Source organism: Sander vitreus, chromosome 19 (genome assembly GCF_031162955.1).
Source record: "Sander vitreus isolate 19-12246 chromosome 19, sanVit1, whole genome shotgun sequence".
NCBI lineage: Eukaryota > Metazoa > Chordata > Actinopteri > Perciformes > Percidae > Sander > Sander vitreus.
In genome coordinates this window covers 18,860,114-18,873,104 of record NC_135873.1, presented here as the reverse complement: position 1 = coordinate 18,873,104, position 12,991 = coordinate 18,860,114, and the positions used below count along the sequence as shown (strand labels likewise).

The 12,991-nt window shown below is 44.5% G+C and overlaps 1 protein-coding gene across 2 annotated transcripts in view; it reads right to left on the bottom strand.

Moving 5' to 3' along the window:
• The window catches only part of focad (focadhesin), a 79,266-nt gene that overhangs the window by 16,062 nt on the left and 50,213 nt on the right, over window positions 1-12,991 (bottom strand). For both annotated transcript variants that reach the window (XM_078275515.1, XM_078275514.1), the window contains 12 exons: window positions 10,051-10,189; window positions 8,610-8,798; window positions 8,189-8,310; window positions 7,998-8,090; window positions 6,430-6,518; window positions 6,207-6,248; window positions 5,157-5,265; window positions 3,195-3,311; window positions 2,462-2,700; window positions 2,290-2,373; window positions 1,559-1,706; window positions 969-1,088 (listed from right to left, as the gene is read on the bottom strand). In XM_078275515.1, the coding sequence (XP_078131641.1) occupies window positions 969-1,088; window positions 1,559-1,706; window positions 2,290-2,373; window positions 2,462-2,700; window positions 3,195-3,311; window positions 5,157-5,265; window positions 6,207-6,248; window positions 6,430-6,518; window positions 7,998-8,090; window positions 8,189-8,310; window positions 8,610-8,798; window positions 10,051-10,189 (1,491 nt within the window). The remainder of the gene's footprint in view (window positions 1-968; window positions 1,089-1,558; window positions 1,707-2,289; window positions 2,374-2,461; window positions 2,701-3,194; window positions 3,312-5,156; window positions 5,266-6,206; window positions 6,249-6,429; window positions 6,519-7,997; window positions 8,091-8,188; window positions 8,311-8,609; window positions 8,799-10,050; window positions 10,190-12,991) is intronic.

Below are 12,991 nucleotides of genomic sequence, written 5' to 3'. Positions count from 1 at the left end.
TTTTGACAATACTAAGAAACAAGATCATGTTTCTTCTGTATTACCTTCTCTGCATTGGCTTTCTGTAAAATCCAGGATTGAATTTAAAATCCTACAAAGCTCTAAATAGTCAAGCACCATCATATCTTGAAGAGCTCATAGTACCTTATTGTCCCACTAGAGCACTGCACTCCCAGAATGCAGAGTTACTTGTGGTTCCTAGAGTCTCTAAAAGCAGTCTCTCTTAATTATGCTGTTATAGTTTTAGACTGCCAGGGGACTTCCTTGACACACTGAGATCTCTCCTCTCTCTTTCCATTTGTGTGCATCCATGTCCCAGAAATGCTTGTTACTAACCTAACTCTGGGGAGCTTATTCCCCGGAGTTCTTATGTTTTGTTTTTTTGCCCAGCATGTTTCCTTGGATTAGGGTGGCACCAAAATCATGGTTGCAGCTGTCGCCATGGTCCTGATGCACGCCCTGCTATGCCCCGTTACACCCTGCTATGCCCCGTTACACCCTGCGGTGCCCTGCAGTGTCCTTCTACATCCTGCTATGTCCTGCTATGCTCTGCTGTGCCCTGCTACGTCCTGCAGTGCCCTGCTATGCCATGAACTACTACAACTAGTATTTCTAGTCACTGTTCCATTATCCTTATTGTGACTGTTATTGCCACTATTCATCACACTTGGGAACATCTCGGAAGCCCCCAGGAGGAGCTGGAAAACACTGCTGGAGAGAGGGATGTCTAGATTTCTTTGCTTGCTTAACCTGCTGCCACTGCAACCCGCCCCGGATAAGTGACAGAAAAAAGATGGATGGATGGATGGATGGAAAAATGCCATTGTTTTTTTTAGATCTTTCAAATCACTGTAGCTCCACAAGGTCTAATTTTTTCAGACAGTCTGAGAAGATTTTCTGAGAGGCTGGTGTGGAATCACCATGCATCAAACAGCTAACGCCCCTGAAACAGTCTCACTGCTGCTGACCTGTTGGCTCTCCTCAGTCAGGGTGCGCAGAGTGCTCATCACCTCCTCAGCCTTGGCAGCGTCTATAAGGCCTCCGCTGAAGGCTGAGACACCCACACATGCCACAGAGTACGCCAAGACCTGCACAGGTGGACATATTCAAATCAAACAATCCTCCTTCAAATACTATTCCATATAACAAATCATTTTCTAATGGAGGTTCGGGTTTTTACCCTCAGCCTGTACGCTCTACATCCTTACACTGGGTCTATTAAAGCTATGGTCAGTGTCAGTGGAGTAAGCAGAACTTCTGCATGCTTTAGAACAGATTTTGACTATAGATGCATCATAATGGGTGTAGAAACATTGAGACACCAACATCACGCATTACATTGAGTGTTAGCAGACCAAACAGAAAGGTGGTGCTTTACTCTAAATACTACTACTAAATGATGATGATGTTGTTGTGTATACTTTAAATTTGACTAGTTATTTTAAGGATTATTTAAAAAATCAATCAAACAAAATTGCTGAAAAGTGAAACACATACGACCAATAAGTGAAACAAAGGAGAGTAAAACTAGTGTAGTGTTTGTGTGTAGCGGTTTTACCTCCTGCAGCATGCGTCCCTGCCCACTGCTGTCCTGCAGGTTGGACAGAAGTTTGTCCAGTGTTCGGGTGATGCGGACATGTTGGTCCGTCTGTCCACTACTGCAGAGAGCTGCGAGCACCAGAGCCAGGCCTAACATACAGCCAGTACTGCAGGAGAGCACAGAGGAGCAAGGAAGGAAACTAAATCTCACAGCAGGACAGGTGGGGGTCATGCTGGAACACCAATGGACACGGCATCCATGACTAATAGTACTAAGTTGCACTTTGTTGCTTCTTCACTAATTATGCAGTAGAAAATGTTATTTCACAATAAAAGTGCAACGCCAGAATTTTACTAGGGCTGGGTATCGTTTATCGTATATTCAATACCAGTACCGATACCAACCGTGACTTATACTTAACGGTTCCTAAACGAACATTATTAGATCTAGGTAGAAGCATGCTGCATGCTGATTGGCTCACTGACGATGATGAGATTTACCCCTTAGGTATTGACATTGAATGACGAGGGATTTTTCGATACTCGATACTTTAGAGGCAATTCGGCCAGTGCCTAAAAAGTATTGAATTGGGTACCCTGCCCTAAATTTCACTAAACTTCAAAATAATTCTTTATGACAACGTTGACTCACATGCACACAAACCACCAGTTGGAAACCACTGTTCCAAAGTATACAGCATATTGTTACTGCTTAATATGTGACATCATGTCTGAGGACTCAGCACTGACTTGTATTCCAGGTCGGGGTTGAAGGAGCAACTTTCCAGAGCGTCCAGAGAGCTGGAGAGGAGATCAGCGCCCACAGAGACATTACTGGATAACAGGGAGAGACAGACGGACCGTCAGCTCACCAATCAGATACGGCTCCTAGCACGTGTTAGGTCACTTCACCAGACTCTACCTCAGGCACTGCTGCTGCAGACTGGACAGCACCATGCCGAGCGCCAGGCCCGAGTGGAACTGGACAGCCTGGGAGTCGTCGGCAGTGGGGGAGCCTGGCAGGCTGGCCTGCAGCGCCGACAGGACCTGGGCCAGACCGTCCCGCTGCCACACTACCAGCACCGGGACCAGCAGGGACAGCGCCAGGCTGGCACAGGAGCGAGCAATAGCACTCGCTGTGTTCTCCCCCGAGTAGGAGCGCTGCAGGGGAAGGAGGAGGGTTTCAGGGGGGTTGGATTGCTCCATGAAGCCAGACATGATCAGTCAGTGCTGTGCTGGGTTTACAGGTCCTAACACATTCTTAGTGCAGCACAGATAGATACAGCAGACCAACAAGGACACCTGCAGGAATTCAAGGCTCATTACATGTCATTTTCTCAGCTAGTCTCTACAGACTGTAGCAATGAGACTTAATACTGTAGCAATGAAAACTTAATCAAAAGGATTCGTCTGGATGCAACAACCAAAATCCCTTCATTAACTGTTTTCACATTTGATTTGATACACATTAAAAAGTGATTTAATGGGTTTTTATTTCAAGCCTAAAGACAATTTCAAGAGTAAGATTGAAAACTGGACTGAAAACATACATGTACCAAGTGCCTACCTGCTGTAACCTACTGGACATTAAGCACTGAATGCTTATATTTATAGAAGCTATGCAAATACATAAAAACAGCAAGAGAAAAACTCACATGTAGGAACCATGGGAAGACTTGTCCTCTGGCCTTGCAGCTGCTGCTGCTGATGCTGAGCAGGGTGTGGAGCACCATGGCCAACCAGCTGGCTGTGGGCACAAACTCTGGGCCAGCCTGCAGGCACAGGTCAGGAATATTAAAGAACTGTGGAGTTTCCTACACTCACTTAGTCCCACCATCAACTCAATCACAGCTTTGTTTGGGGACAGAGCTCGGCCTCTCTGATTATTGAGAGATATAGAGTTGTGTTCAGAATAATAGTGTGTTTAAAAAAGTGAATAATGCTCAAAATCCTTAGAATATCTTTTAATTCCATAATATCAATGCATTGGGAACACTGCACATTAAATTCCAAATCAATGACCAAAATTGATCAAGTTTGTGTTATACCTTTACAGAAAGTGAAGAAAAAGGAATATTAGGCTGTTAAAAAAATAGCAGTATTTGCATTTTTCTTTACAAACTCAAACATTTACTGTATGAACTGAAAAATGTCTCAAGGGTTTGCTTTACTTTGAATCACTGCACTAATATTTAGTTGCATAACCATTATTTCTGAGAACTGTTTCACATCTGTGTTGCATGGAGTCGACCAACTTCTGGCACCTGTGAACAGGTATTCCAGCCCAGGAAGATTGAACTACATTCCACAATTCCTCTGCATTACTGGGTTTTGCCTCAGCATTTTTGATGTCACCCCACAAGTTTTCTATGGGATTGAGGTCTGGGGATTGGGCTGGCCACTCCATAACATCAATCTTGTTCATCTGGAATCAAGACTTTGCTCGCTTACTCGTGTGTTTTGGGTCACTGTCTTGTTGAAAGACCCTTTTCAAAGGCATTTCCTCTTCAGCATAAGGCAACATAACCTCTTCAAGTATTTTGATGTATTGAAACTGATCCATGATCCCTGATATGCGATAAATAGGCCCAACACTACAGTATGAGAAACATCCCCATAACATGATGTTTGCACCACCATGCTTTACTGTCTTCACAGTGTACTGTGGCTTGAATTCAGTGCATCGGGGTCGTCGGACAAACTGTCTGCGGCCCCTAGACCCAAAAAGAACAATTTTGCTCTCATCAGTCCACTGAATGTTGTGCCATTTCTCCTTTGGCCAGTCAATGTGTCCTTTGGCAAATTTCAACCTATTCAGTACATGTCTTTTTTCAGAAATGGGACTTTGCGGGGGCTTCTAGCTGATAGCTTTGCTTCACATAGCCTTCTTCTGATCCTAACAGTACTCACACGTAACTTTAAGTCTTCTTTGATTTTCCTGGAGCTGATCATTGGTTGAGCCTTTGCCATTTTGGCTATTCTTCGATCCATTCGAATGGTAGTTGACCGTTTTTTCCCATGTCATTCAGGTTTTGGATGCCATTTCAAGGCATTTGAAATCATTTTGGCTCAGCAGCCTATCATTTTCTGCACTTCTTTATATGTTTTCCCCTCCCCTCTCCAATCAACTTTTTAATCAAAGTCCGCTGTTCCTCAGAGCAATGTCTAGAATGACCCATTTTGTTGAGTATTTCAGTGTGAAATGCACTATAACCAGCATGCACAACATTTGCTTCCTTCCTTCCTTAAATATGGGCCATAATTGACACCTGTTTCTTCACAGAATCAATCACCTCACTAATTGAACACAACACTGCTATTATTTTGAACATGCCCCTTTCAATTACAGATTCAATTACACAGAAGGAGCAGCATGCATGTCATGACTGTTGGGTCTGTTGGTTTTCTATGACTCTACAACACTAGTAAACTACTAGTAAATTATTTGCCATGTAGAAATATCACTTCTACCAAAAAAAATTATTTATGAGGTTAGTGATGTTGGACTGCTATTATTTTGAACAAGTTTTACAATGACAGAGACACTGTATAGTATCACACAGTGATGGAGTAAGTAAGTATCTGATGAATAACACATAACATATTGAGATTGTTACCCTGAGGCTGCCGTCGCTATCAGCAGGCAGGTTGCTCTCATATTTAGCCAGGACAGCAGCAAGGCCGCTCAGAGCCAGGATGGAGTTCCCCTGGACAACAGGACTGTCCCTGAACAACACAACAAAACACAGTTGTTAGCATAGACACTCAGAAGGCCAGGGATGACACAGCTGTTAGCATAAGCCTCTTTCCGACCAAGTAGTGACAGGAACGTAGTTGTAGTAACAGTCCCTCTCTAAACAGTTCTACTAACTACTCTTCCCCCAAAACAGGTTTTGCCATTGTGGCCATAGGAACTGGTAGGAGGGGTAAGGGAGTGACGCAAGCATGGCACCGGTCTTTATAGCGTCGTCACTTGACTTTAGCGCCACATACAACAACAAACCAGCATGGAGGAGGCCATCGGAATGTTCCTGTTGTGCCTTGCCGGGATCCTCATAACGGAGTTCGAACAGCGGCGTTTAAAGACTAGACTGGAGTACTTAACAGAGAAACACAGAAGACGAAGGCTTCAGCGTAATATGAGCCTAATTAATATGATGGAAGAAAATAGAAGAGCAGAGCACAACAGGCAATCGAAACGATGGGTAAGTTTAACTAGCATTAACAATTAGCTGGTTGAATGGGTGATGTTTATCTTATGAGTTAGCATACGTAGGCGAATTACAACAGACAGTGAAGAATATGTACTGTTTGTGTTTCAGACGTTGCTAGGTCACTAAGGGTTCCTATGTGGAAAAGGAAAAAGACCCTGCCCTGAAGTAGGAGCTGAAAGTGTTACAGGAACTGCAGTCAGAGGAATTTAGTAATCCCCAAATTGGTCCAGTCGGAACACGAGAAAAAAAGGGTTCTAGGAACGTTATGTTCTAGGAACTGCAAAAATCCCTCCAATCAGAAAGGAACTATAAACACTCAGAAGGCCAGGGATCACACAGCTGTTAGCATGGACACTCAGAAGGCCAGGGATCACAGCTGAATTCAACTCAGTACATCAGGTTGAAACCCCAGTGTTGTCCTGTGAAACTGAAGGTGTGTGAAGCAGGACTCACTTTGCAGCAGCTTTGATGACGTCGGTCAGCTGATCTCTGGCCCTGACAGACGAGGAAGAAAGGATGAAATAAAAATGCAGGACCTTCTTCTGCTAATACAAGATGTGTGAACAGCAGCAGCATGTATTCAAAGACACACTAACACACACTCTGTCCTTTAATCTCACCTGACTGCTACAGCACGTTTGTCTTTACTCTGCGTGCGTGTGTGTGCGATTCTCACCACAGCCAGGCACAGTGTTGTTTGTACTGCAGCTCCTGTGCTTCTTCTTTGCCTTGTTTCTGCTGCATCTCCAAATCAGCACGTCGACCCTGAAGACATACACCGAAGAAAAGCACACATTTCATTTGACCATGCAGGACATCCCATTCATTCGGTCAGACTCAAACAACAACGTACAGTTTGGGATTCGACAGGTACAGGGTTTTTGAAGGCCAATAATGGCAAAACATTTAAAGGTACACTGAAGAAATTGGAATAATAACCATGTAAAACAGATGTAATTAAAAGTTGTTGCAATAAAATTGGTGTCATTACTGAGTAATACAGAGCCCATTAAACTTCAGCAGTAATTGTAATGACTAGTTGGACTGTCAGATCATAACATAGTCATATCTATGCCAATACTAAAATGAAATGATTTTACCAACAAACAAAAAATGTATTTCCCAATTATATGTGCATGATGTATGACAAAAATCCTTTTAAAAATACAATTTTTACAAGCAAAAGACACCCATTATAGTAAAATTCAATGTAAGATGATTTTATTATTTTCAAAAACAGAAAATGTGCAACCTTAACTGGAAAATTAAACATCAAAGTGGACTTAAAAATATGCAACAAAGGTCCCTGGCTGAATTCCAACCCTGGATTATACCCTTAAAAATTATAATGTTACCAAGGAATAAATGCGATGGATAGATCTCTTTGCAGCCTTATGTTCCACAGGGGATGAAGAAGAGTATGTAAGTAACGTTTAGTGTTAACGTCAGTGAGCTGTTGCGGAGTTTTGACTCGTACGAACTTAACACTATTGTCAGCTCGCTCAGACCGGCTTCTGATGTGCCGTGTGTGTGCGCAAATGCGAACGTTTATGTTGTCAAGGAGGTTAAATAAGAACTGCACACACTGCTAAACATAACGTGCAGTCAGTTAACACTCGTTGTAGCGGAATCTTTACGATTAATTAACCGTGAGGTTTTAAAGCGCGGTTAATAGTGAAATCGGTTAAGCGCTGCATCCCTAGTTAACATGTAATAGTTCCATACATAGGTCATGTAATAACAAATAAGTCATCTCCATGACAACTGAACAAACCATCTGCTGATATAGATCATGAGCTGGGGTTAAAGCTAGTAAGTGGACCTTTTGTTATTTTGACAAAATCCTATTTTCATGGTCAAAACTGAATTTTCCAACTCAATATGGGATTATGTGTGGGGCTTCATTTTTTAATCTTTTAATCATAAACTAAATAATAATCATTTAATTTTAATATTGGAAGCCACAGACTTTCATACATATCCTTGTAAATGCTGTGTAAGCCTTTTATGGCCTGTCAAGTGCAGTCTGTCTGTTTAGAAGATCATGTCATGACATTCATTTATGGAAACAGGTGTTATTAATCTGTTAGTCATGACCTCTGTCCTGATAAAACCCCTTTGAGATAAAACCCCTTTGAGATGGAAACCACCTTTTCTCCTTGCTCTTTTTAACAGTTTCCTCTAGAACCACATGTAGTATTGATCAATCAAGTCATCCATCTGTCAGTAGCCAGAAGCACTAACCTGTAGGACAGCGTGGAACGCTCGGCTCATGAACCCTCGCCAGGCCTGGGGCAGGAGGAGAGCACGGTGCCATTCAGACGGCTGGATGTTCACCTACACATCCAAAACAACAAGCACTTTTTGGGACCATTTGAAATCGTTAAAACCAAAGAGGAGCACGAGAGGCAGAGGAAAAAAATGTTTAGACGTACTTCATGAATGAGGGCTGCCAAGGTCTGCTGGTAGCTGCGGCTGCGGCTCAAGAGGAAACGATCGATTGGTCTGCCGTCACGGTCCGTCTGCACAGGCAGCTCATAACAGAGCAGCAGTCCAGCTAACACACAAACAGACACAGACACAGACACAGACACACTCACACAAAGACACAGACACACAAACACACACACACACACACACACACACACAAACACACACACACTTTGTAGAGACTGGCTTGAAACCTTGCATAAATGTTACAACCCTGCTACAATTCTTTGTCAAATATATAAGGTGCACAGTAGCTGAGGGTGGACACAACACATACACATCTGTACAATAGAACTTGACCACAAACCAGGTAAACAACAATGGAACATCTTAAGGTTCACACAGGTAGGGGATAGATTAGCTCACCTGCTAGTCCAGGCTTCAGCCCAGGCTGCTTGTTTTTCTCGTAGGTTTTCAGCATGAATGAGGGAATCCCTGCCATTGTTTTACCCTGGTCTGAACGCAGGTTCCCCCCCCTCAGAGCAGAGAAGTAGACCCCCCGTGGCATCTGGCTCATCTCCTGCTTCACCAGTGAGGTCAGGAAGATCTCGAAGGCTGAGAAGAAAAAATCTATATGAACCCCAATCTAAATGACCATAACTATTCTACAAACAGATCACTGAAGTGTAACGTCTGGTTCTAAAGCTTCACAAACTGCTTCCAATATTTATCTTATTATTTAGTTAGTTTTACAGTTCATTTTAATTCCATTTAAGTGTATTCAGTTTATTCAGAGGTTTTGTATTTTTATAATATAAATGTTTAAACAAATGCTGAGGTCACATCATGGAATTACACTATATCCAACATTTGAAGGAAGAATCAGACCAAAGTATTGGACAAATAAAATATTCTTCTGGTTGTGCTAGATGATATGCCAGGTGATTAATAAATGGTAAATGGACTACATTTATAGGTTCATAAGGAGTACTACAAATATGTGAGACTGAACTGCTGCAATTCAACTTCCCAGAACTATAACATAAGACTAGGGTTGAGTATCGGCGATATTTTTAAAACGGTGCCTGAACAGAAAAAAATAGAGCACAAAACAACAGTCAGCAACATTAAATACTACCTTGTTTATTGCTAAGGCTATATGGTGAAAACAATGATTTATTTAAAAGCTAATAACAATAACTTATTTCAACAACAACTGAGTTTCTCAAGGGTTTCTCGAATGTCCCAGCAGTGATGTTCTCCGACAACTCGGACAGCGCCAATGTCCACGGTGTCTCAAAGGTCAGCTAGTCTGCTCTGTGTCTTTAGCTGCAGACTGTTGGACGTCCCACTGTTAGAATCTTTTCCAGTAAAATACAGACACACGTTAGACCGTTTAGCTGTCAGCATTTCAATTGGTTTAAGCCAGCTACTAGCTAACGGTAGGCTAAGAGAGCTTGCTATGGCAAAAGCCCGGTGTCTGCAGCCATAGCAGCCCGAAACAAAACACCCAGATAATAAACATCAGTGCCACTTTGTCTGTTATCGGTTTGTGTTGTATTCCTGCATGTCATTCTGTTATGTTTGTACTTCTGTTTTTCTGCAAGCGTACGTACAGTGTCACCTTGGGGACAATAAAGTCTAACGTTACTGCTGCCCGGTAGATGCCGGTTGTTTAGCACCGGGTTTAGGTACCCAACCCTAGGTAAGACCCATAATGATAAACAGTAGCAGAGGTGTGTCCCAAATCCAACCCCTCCTTCAACATGACCCCTCACTGGCTTCCCACCAGGAACACTGCCAGTAGTGTTAGTCTGGCCCAGCTGAAACAGCACAGCATCAGTATGAAGTTGTGAGTGTAATGTACCTGGTAGAACAGAGACAGGGGTGAGAGCCATCAGCTTTACATAAGATGAAGCTGGGATGGAGAGATCCTTCACTTCTTCCTCCTCCTCCTTCCCTTGTTCATCCTGGTCATTCCCACGGGGCTTTGCAGCTGGTCGGGCCTACAGAGCCAACACATACAGCAACAACAAGACCATCAAAACAGCCTGCAATAACACAGGGTTCGAGGTTAAGAGTGACCAGAAATCAATACCTGATCAAAACATAATCTATAAACGAACCCCAATCTAAATGACCATAACTAGACTTAGACTTCTCTTTATTGATCCTTTTGGGATGACTCCCGCAAGGAAATTAGATTTCCAACAGCAGATTTTAGCAGCATATAAAACACTCTTTAAATAGAGAGGTATAACAAATAAAAAAAATACAGTATAAGAATAGCAATGACAATAAACTTTTAGCTAAATATTTTTTACAAAAAGTAAACAAACAGTAAACAACAATAAAACTACAGATAAATATAGATACATATATAGATATATAGGACTATGTATGGTATTGTGTTATTGTACAGTTAATAAATAAATGACATTTAGCATAAATTAGTGTGTCCAGGTATGTATGTGAGTAGATTATTAATTTATTGCACAGTGAAGGAGTGAGTGGCTACCACTCCTTCCCTTCCTTCCTGTTCTGTTCTGTCCTCTACCCTATTTCCTCCTCCCCCCGAGTGAGGAGTTGTAGAGTATGATGGCATGAGGGACAAAGGAGTTCTTGAGTCTGTTGGTCCTACACTTGGGAAGGAGTAGCCTTCCGCTGAACAGGCTCCTCTGGTTGCTGATGACGTGTGCAGGGGGTGGCTCACATTGTCAGTAATGTCCAGCAGTTTGTCCAGTGTCCTCCTCTCTGCCACCGTCACCAGTGAGTCCAGCTTCATGCCGACCACAGAGCCGGCCCGCCTGATCAGTTTATCCAGTCTGGAGGTGTCCTTCTTGGATATGCTGCCCCCCCAGCACACCACAGTGTAGAAGAGGACATCAACAGCAGTTTGCCGCAGTCTCCTCAGGAAGTACAACCTGCTTTGTGTCTTTCTGTACAGGTGGCTGGTGTGTGTTGTCCAGTCCAGTTTATTGTCCAGCCACAGGCCGAGGTATTTGTATGATTGCACAGCCTCCACCTCAGCTCCCTCTAGCAGGACTGGTCGCGATCTTGGTCTTGGTCTGGACCTCCCAAAGTCAATGACCAGCTCCTTCGTCTTAGAGGTGTTGAGCTGTAGGCAGTTAGTGCAACCCCAGAGAGCAAAATCCCCCACCAGACTCCGATACTCCTCCTCTCTGTCACCCCTGATACACCCAACGATGGCTGTGTCATCGGCGTACTTCTGTATGTGACACAGCTCCGAGTTGTAACAGAAGTCCGAGGTGTACAGGGTGAAGAGAAGAGGAGCCATCACTGTGCCCTGGGGGGCTCCAGTGCTGCTTACCACAGTGTCAGACGTGGTGTCCTTTAGCCTGACGTACTGTGGCCTGTCAGTGAGGTAATCCTTGATCCAGTCTACCAGATAGGGGTTCACTCCAATCCTGTTCAGTTTGTCCTGAAGTATAGGGGGCCGGATGGTATTGAAGGCACTGGAGAAGTCCAAGAAAAGGATCCTCACTGTGCCTCTTCCCTTATCCAGATGGGAGTGGACTCGGTGTAGCATGTAGAGGATGGCATCCTCCACACCAACATTTGGCTGGTACGCAAACTGCAGCCGGTCCTGGGCGTGTTGTACCTGTGGTCTGAGGAGGCTGAGGAAGAGCCGCTCCAACGTCTTCATCAGGTGTAAAGTGAGTGCCACCGGTCGGAAGTTGTTCAGCTCGCTGGTCGTGTTCTTCTTGGGAACCGGAACGATGCAGGATGTCTTCCAGAGGGTGGGCACTCTCCCTAGCTGTAGGCTAAGGTTGAAGATCCGTTGTAGTGGTTTCCCCCCAGTTCTGCAGCGCAGGTCTTTAGTAGTCTCGGACACACTTTATCCGGGCCTGCTGCTTTCCTGGGCCGGAGCTTCCTCAGCTGTCCTCTGACCTGGTCTGTGGTGATGTGAGGCAGGGATTGTGTTGAGGTGGGGAGAGGAGGAGGGGGGGGGGATTGTGGTGTCAGGGGGGGGAGTTGTGTAGAGGGAAGAAGGAGAGATGGCTGCGGTGGGGGTGGGGGGGGACAAGGACAAGGGCTGGTTAAACCTGTTGAAGAAGTCATTCAGCTCATTCGCCCTCTCCATTGTCCCCCCCCTGTAGCTCTGGTCTTTGTGTTGTGACCTGTGATGGTCCTCACACCTTCCCAGACCTCCCTCATGTTGTTCTCCCTCAGCTTCTGCTCCACCTTCTTCCTGTAGCTGTCCTTAGCTTCCCTCACAGTGTTTCACCTCCTGCTGTGCTGCCTTCATGGCCTCCCTGTCCCTGCTCCTGAAAGCAGCCTTCTTCTTGTTGAGGACAGCCTTGACTACCCACGTTTCCCATGGCTTGTTATTAGGGTAACAGCGGACAGTCTTGATGGGGGAGACCACGTCTGCGCAGAAGTTCAGGTAGTCCGTCAGACAATGTGTCATCCCCTCTATGGCCTCACCATGCGGGTTGATCAGCACATCCCAGACTGTGGTGTTGTAACAGTCTCTCAGGGCACTTTCCATCTCAGGGGACCATCTCCTGATGGTGCGAGTTGTCACCGGCTGTTGTTGGACCAGGGGAGTGTACAGTGGCTGTAGGTGAACCAGGTTGTGATCAGACTTCCCCAGTGGGGGGAGGGGAGTCGCTCTGTATGCATCCCTCACATTAGCATACAGGAGATCAATTGTCCTGTTGTTTCTAGTAGGACAGTCTACAACCTGGTGAAAAACAGCCAAAGTAGAATCCAAAGTTGCATGATTAAAGTCCCCAGAGATGATCATAAAAGCCTCCGGGTGCTGTGTCTGCAGCCTTGCTGTG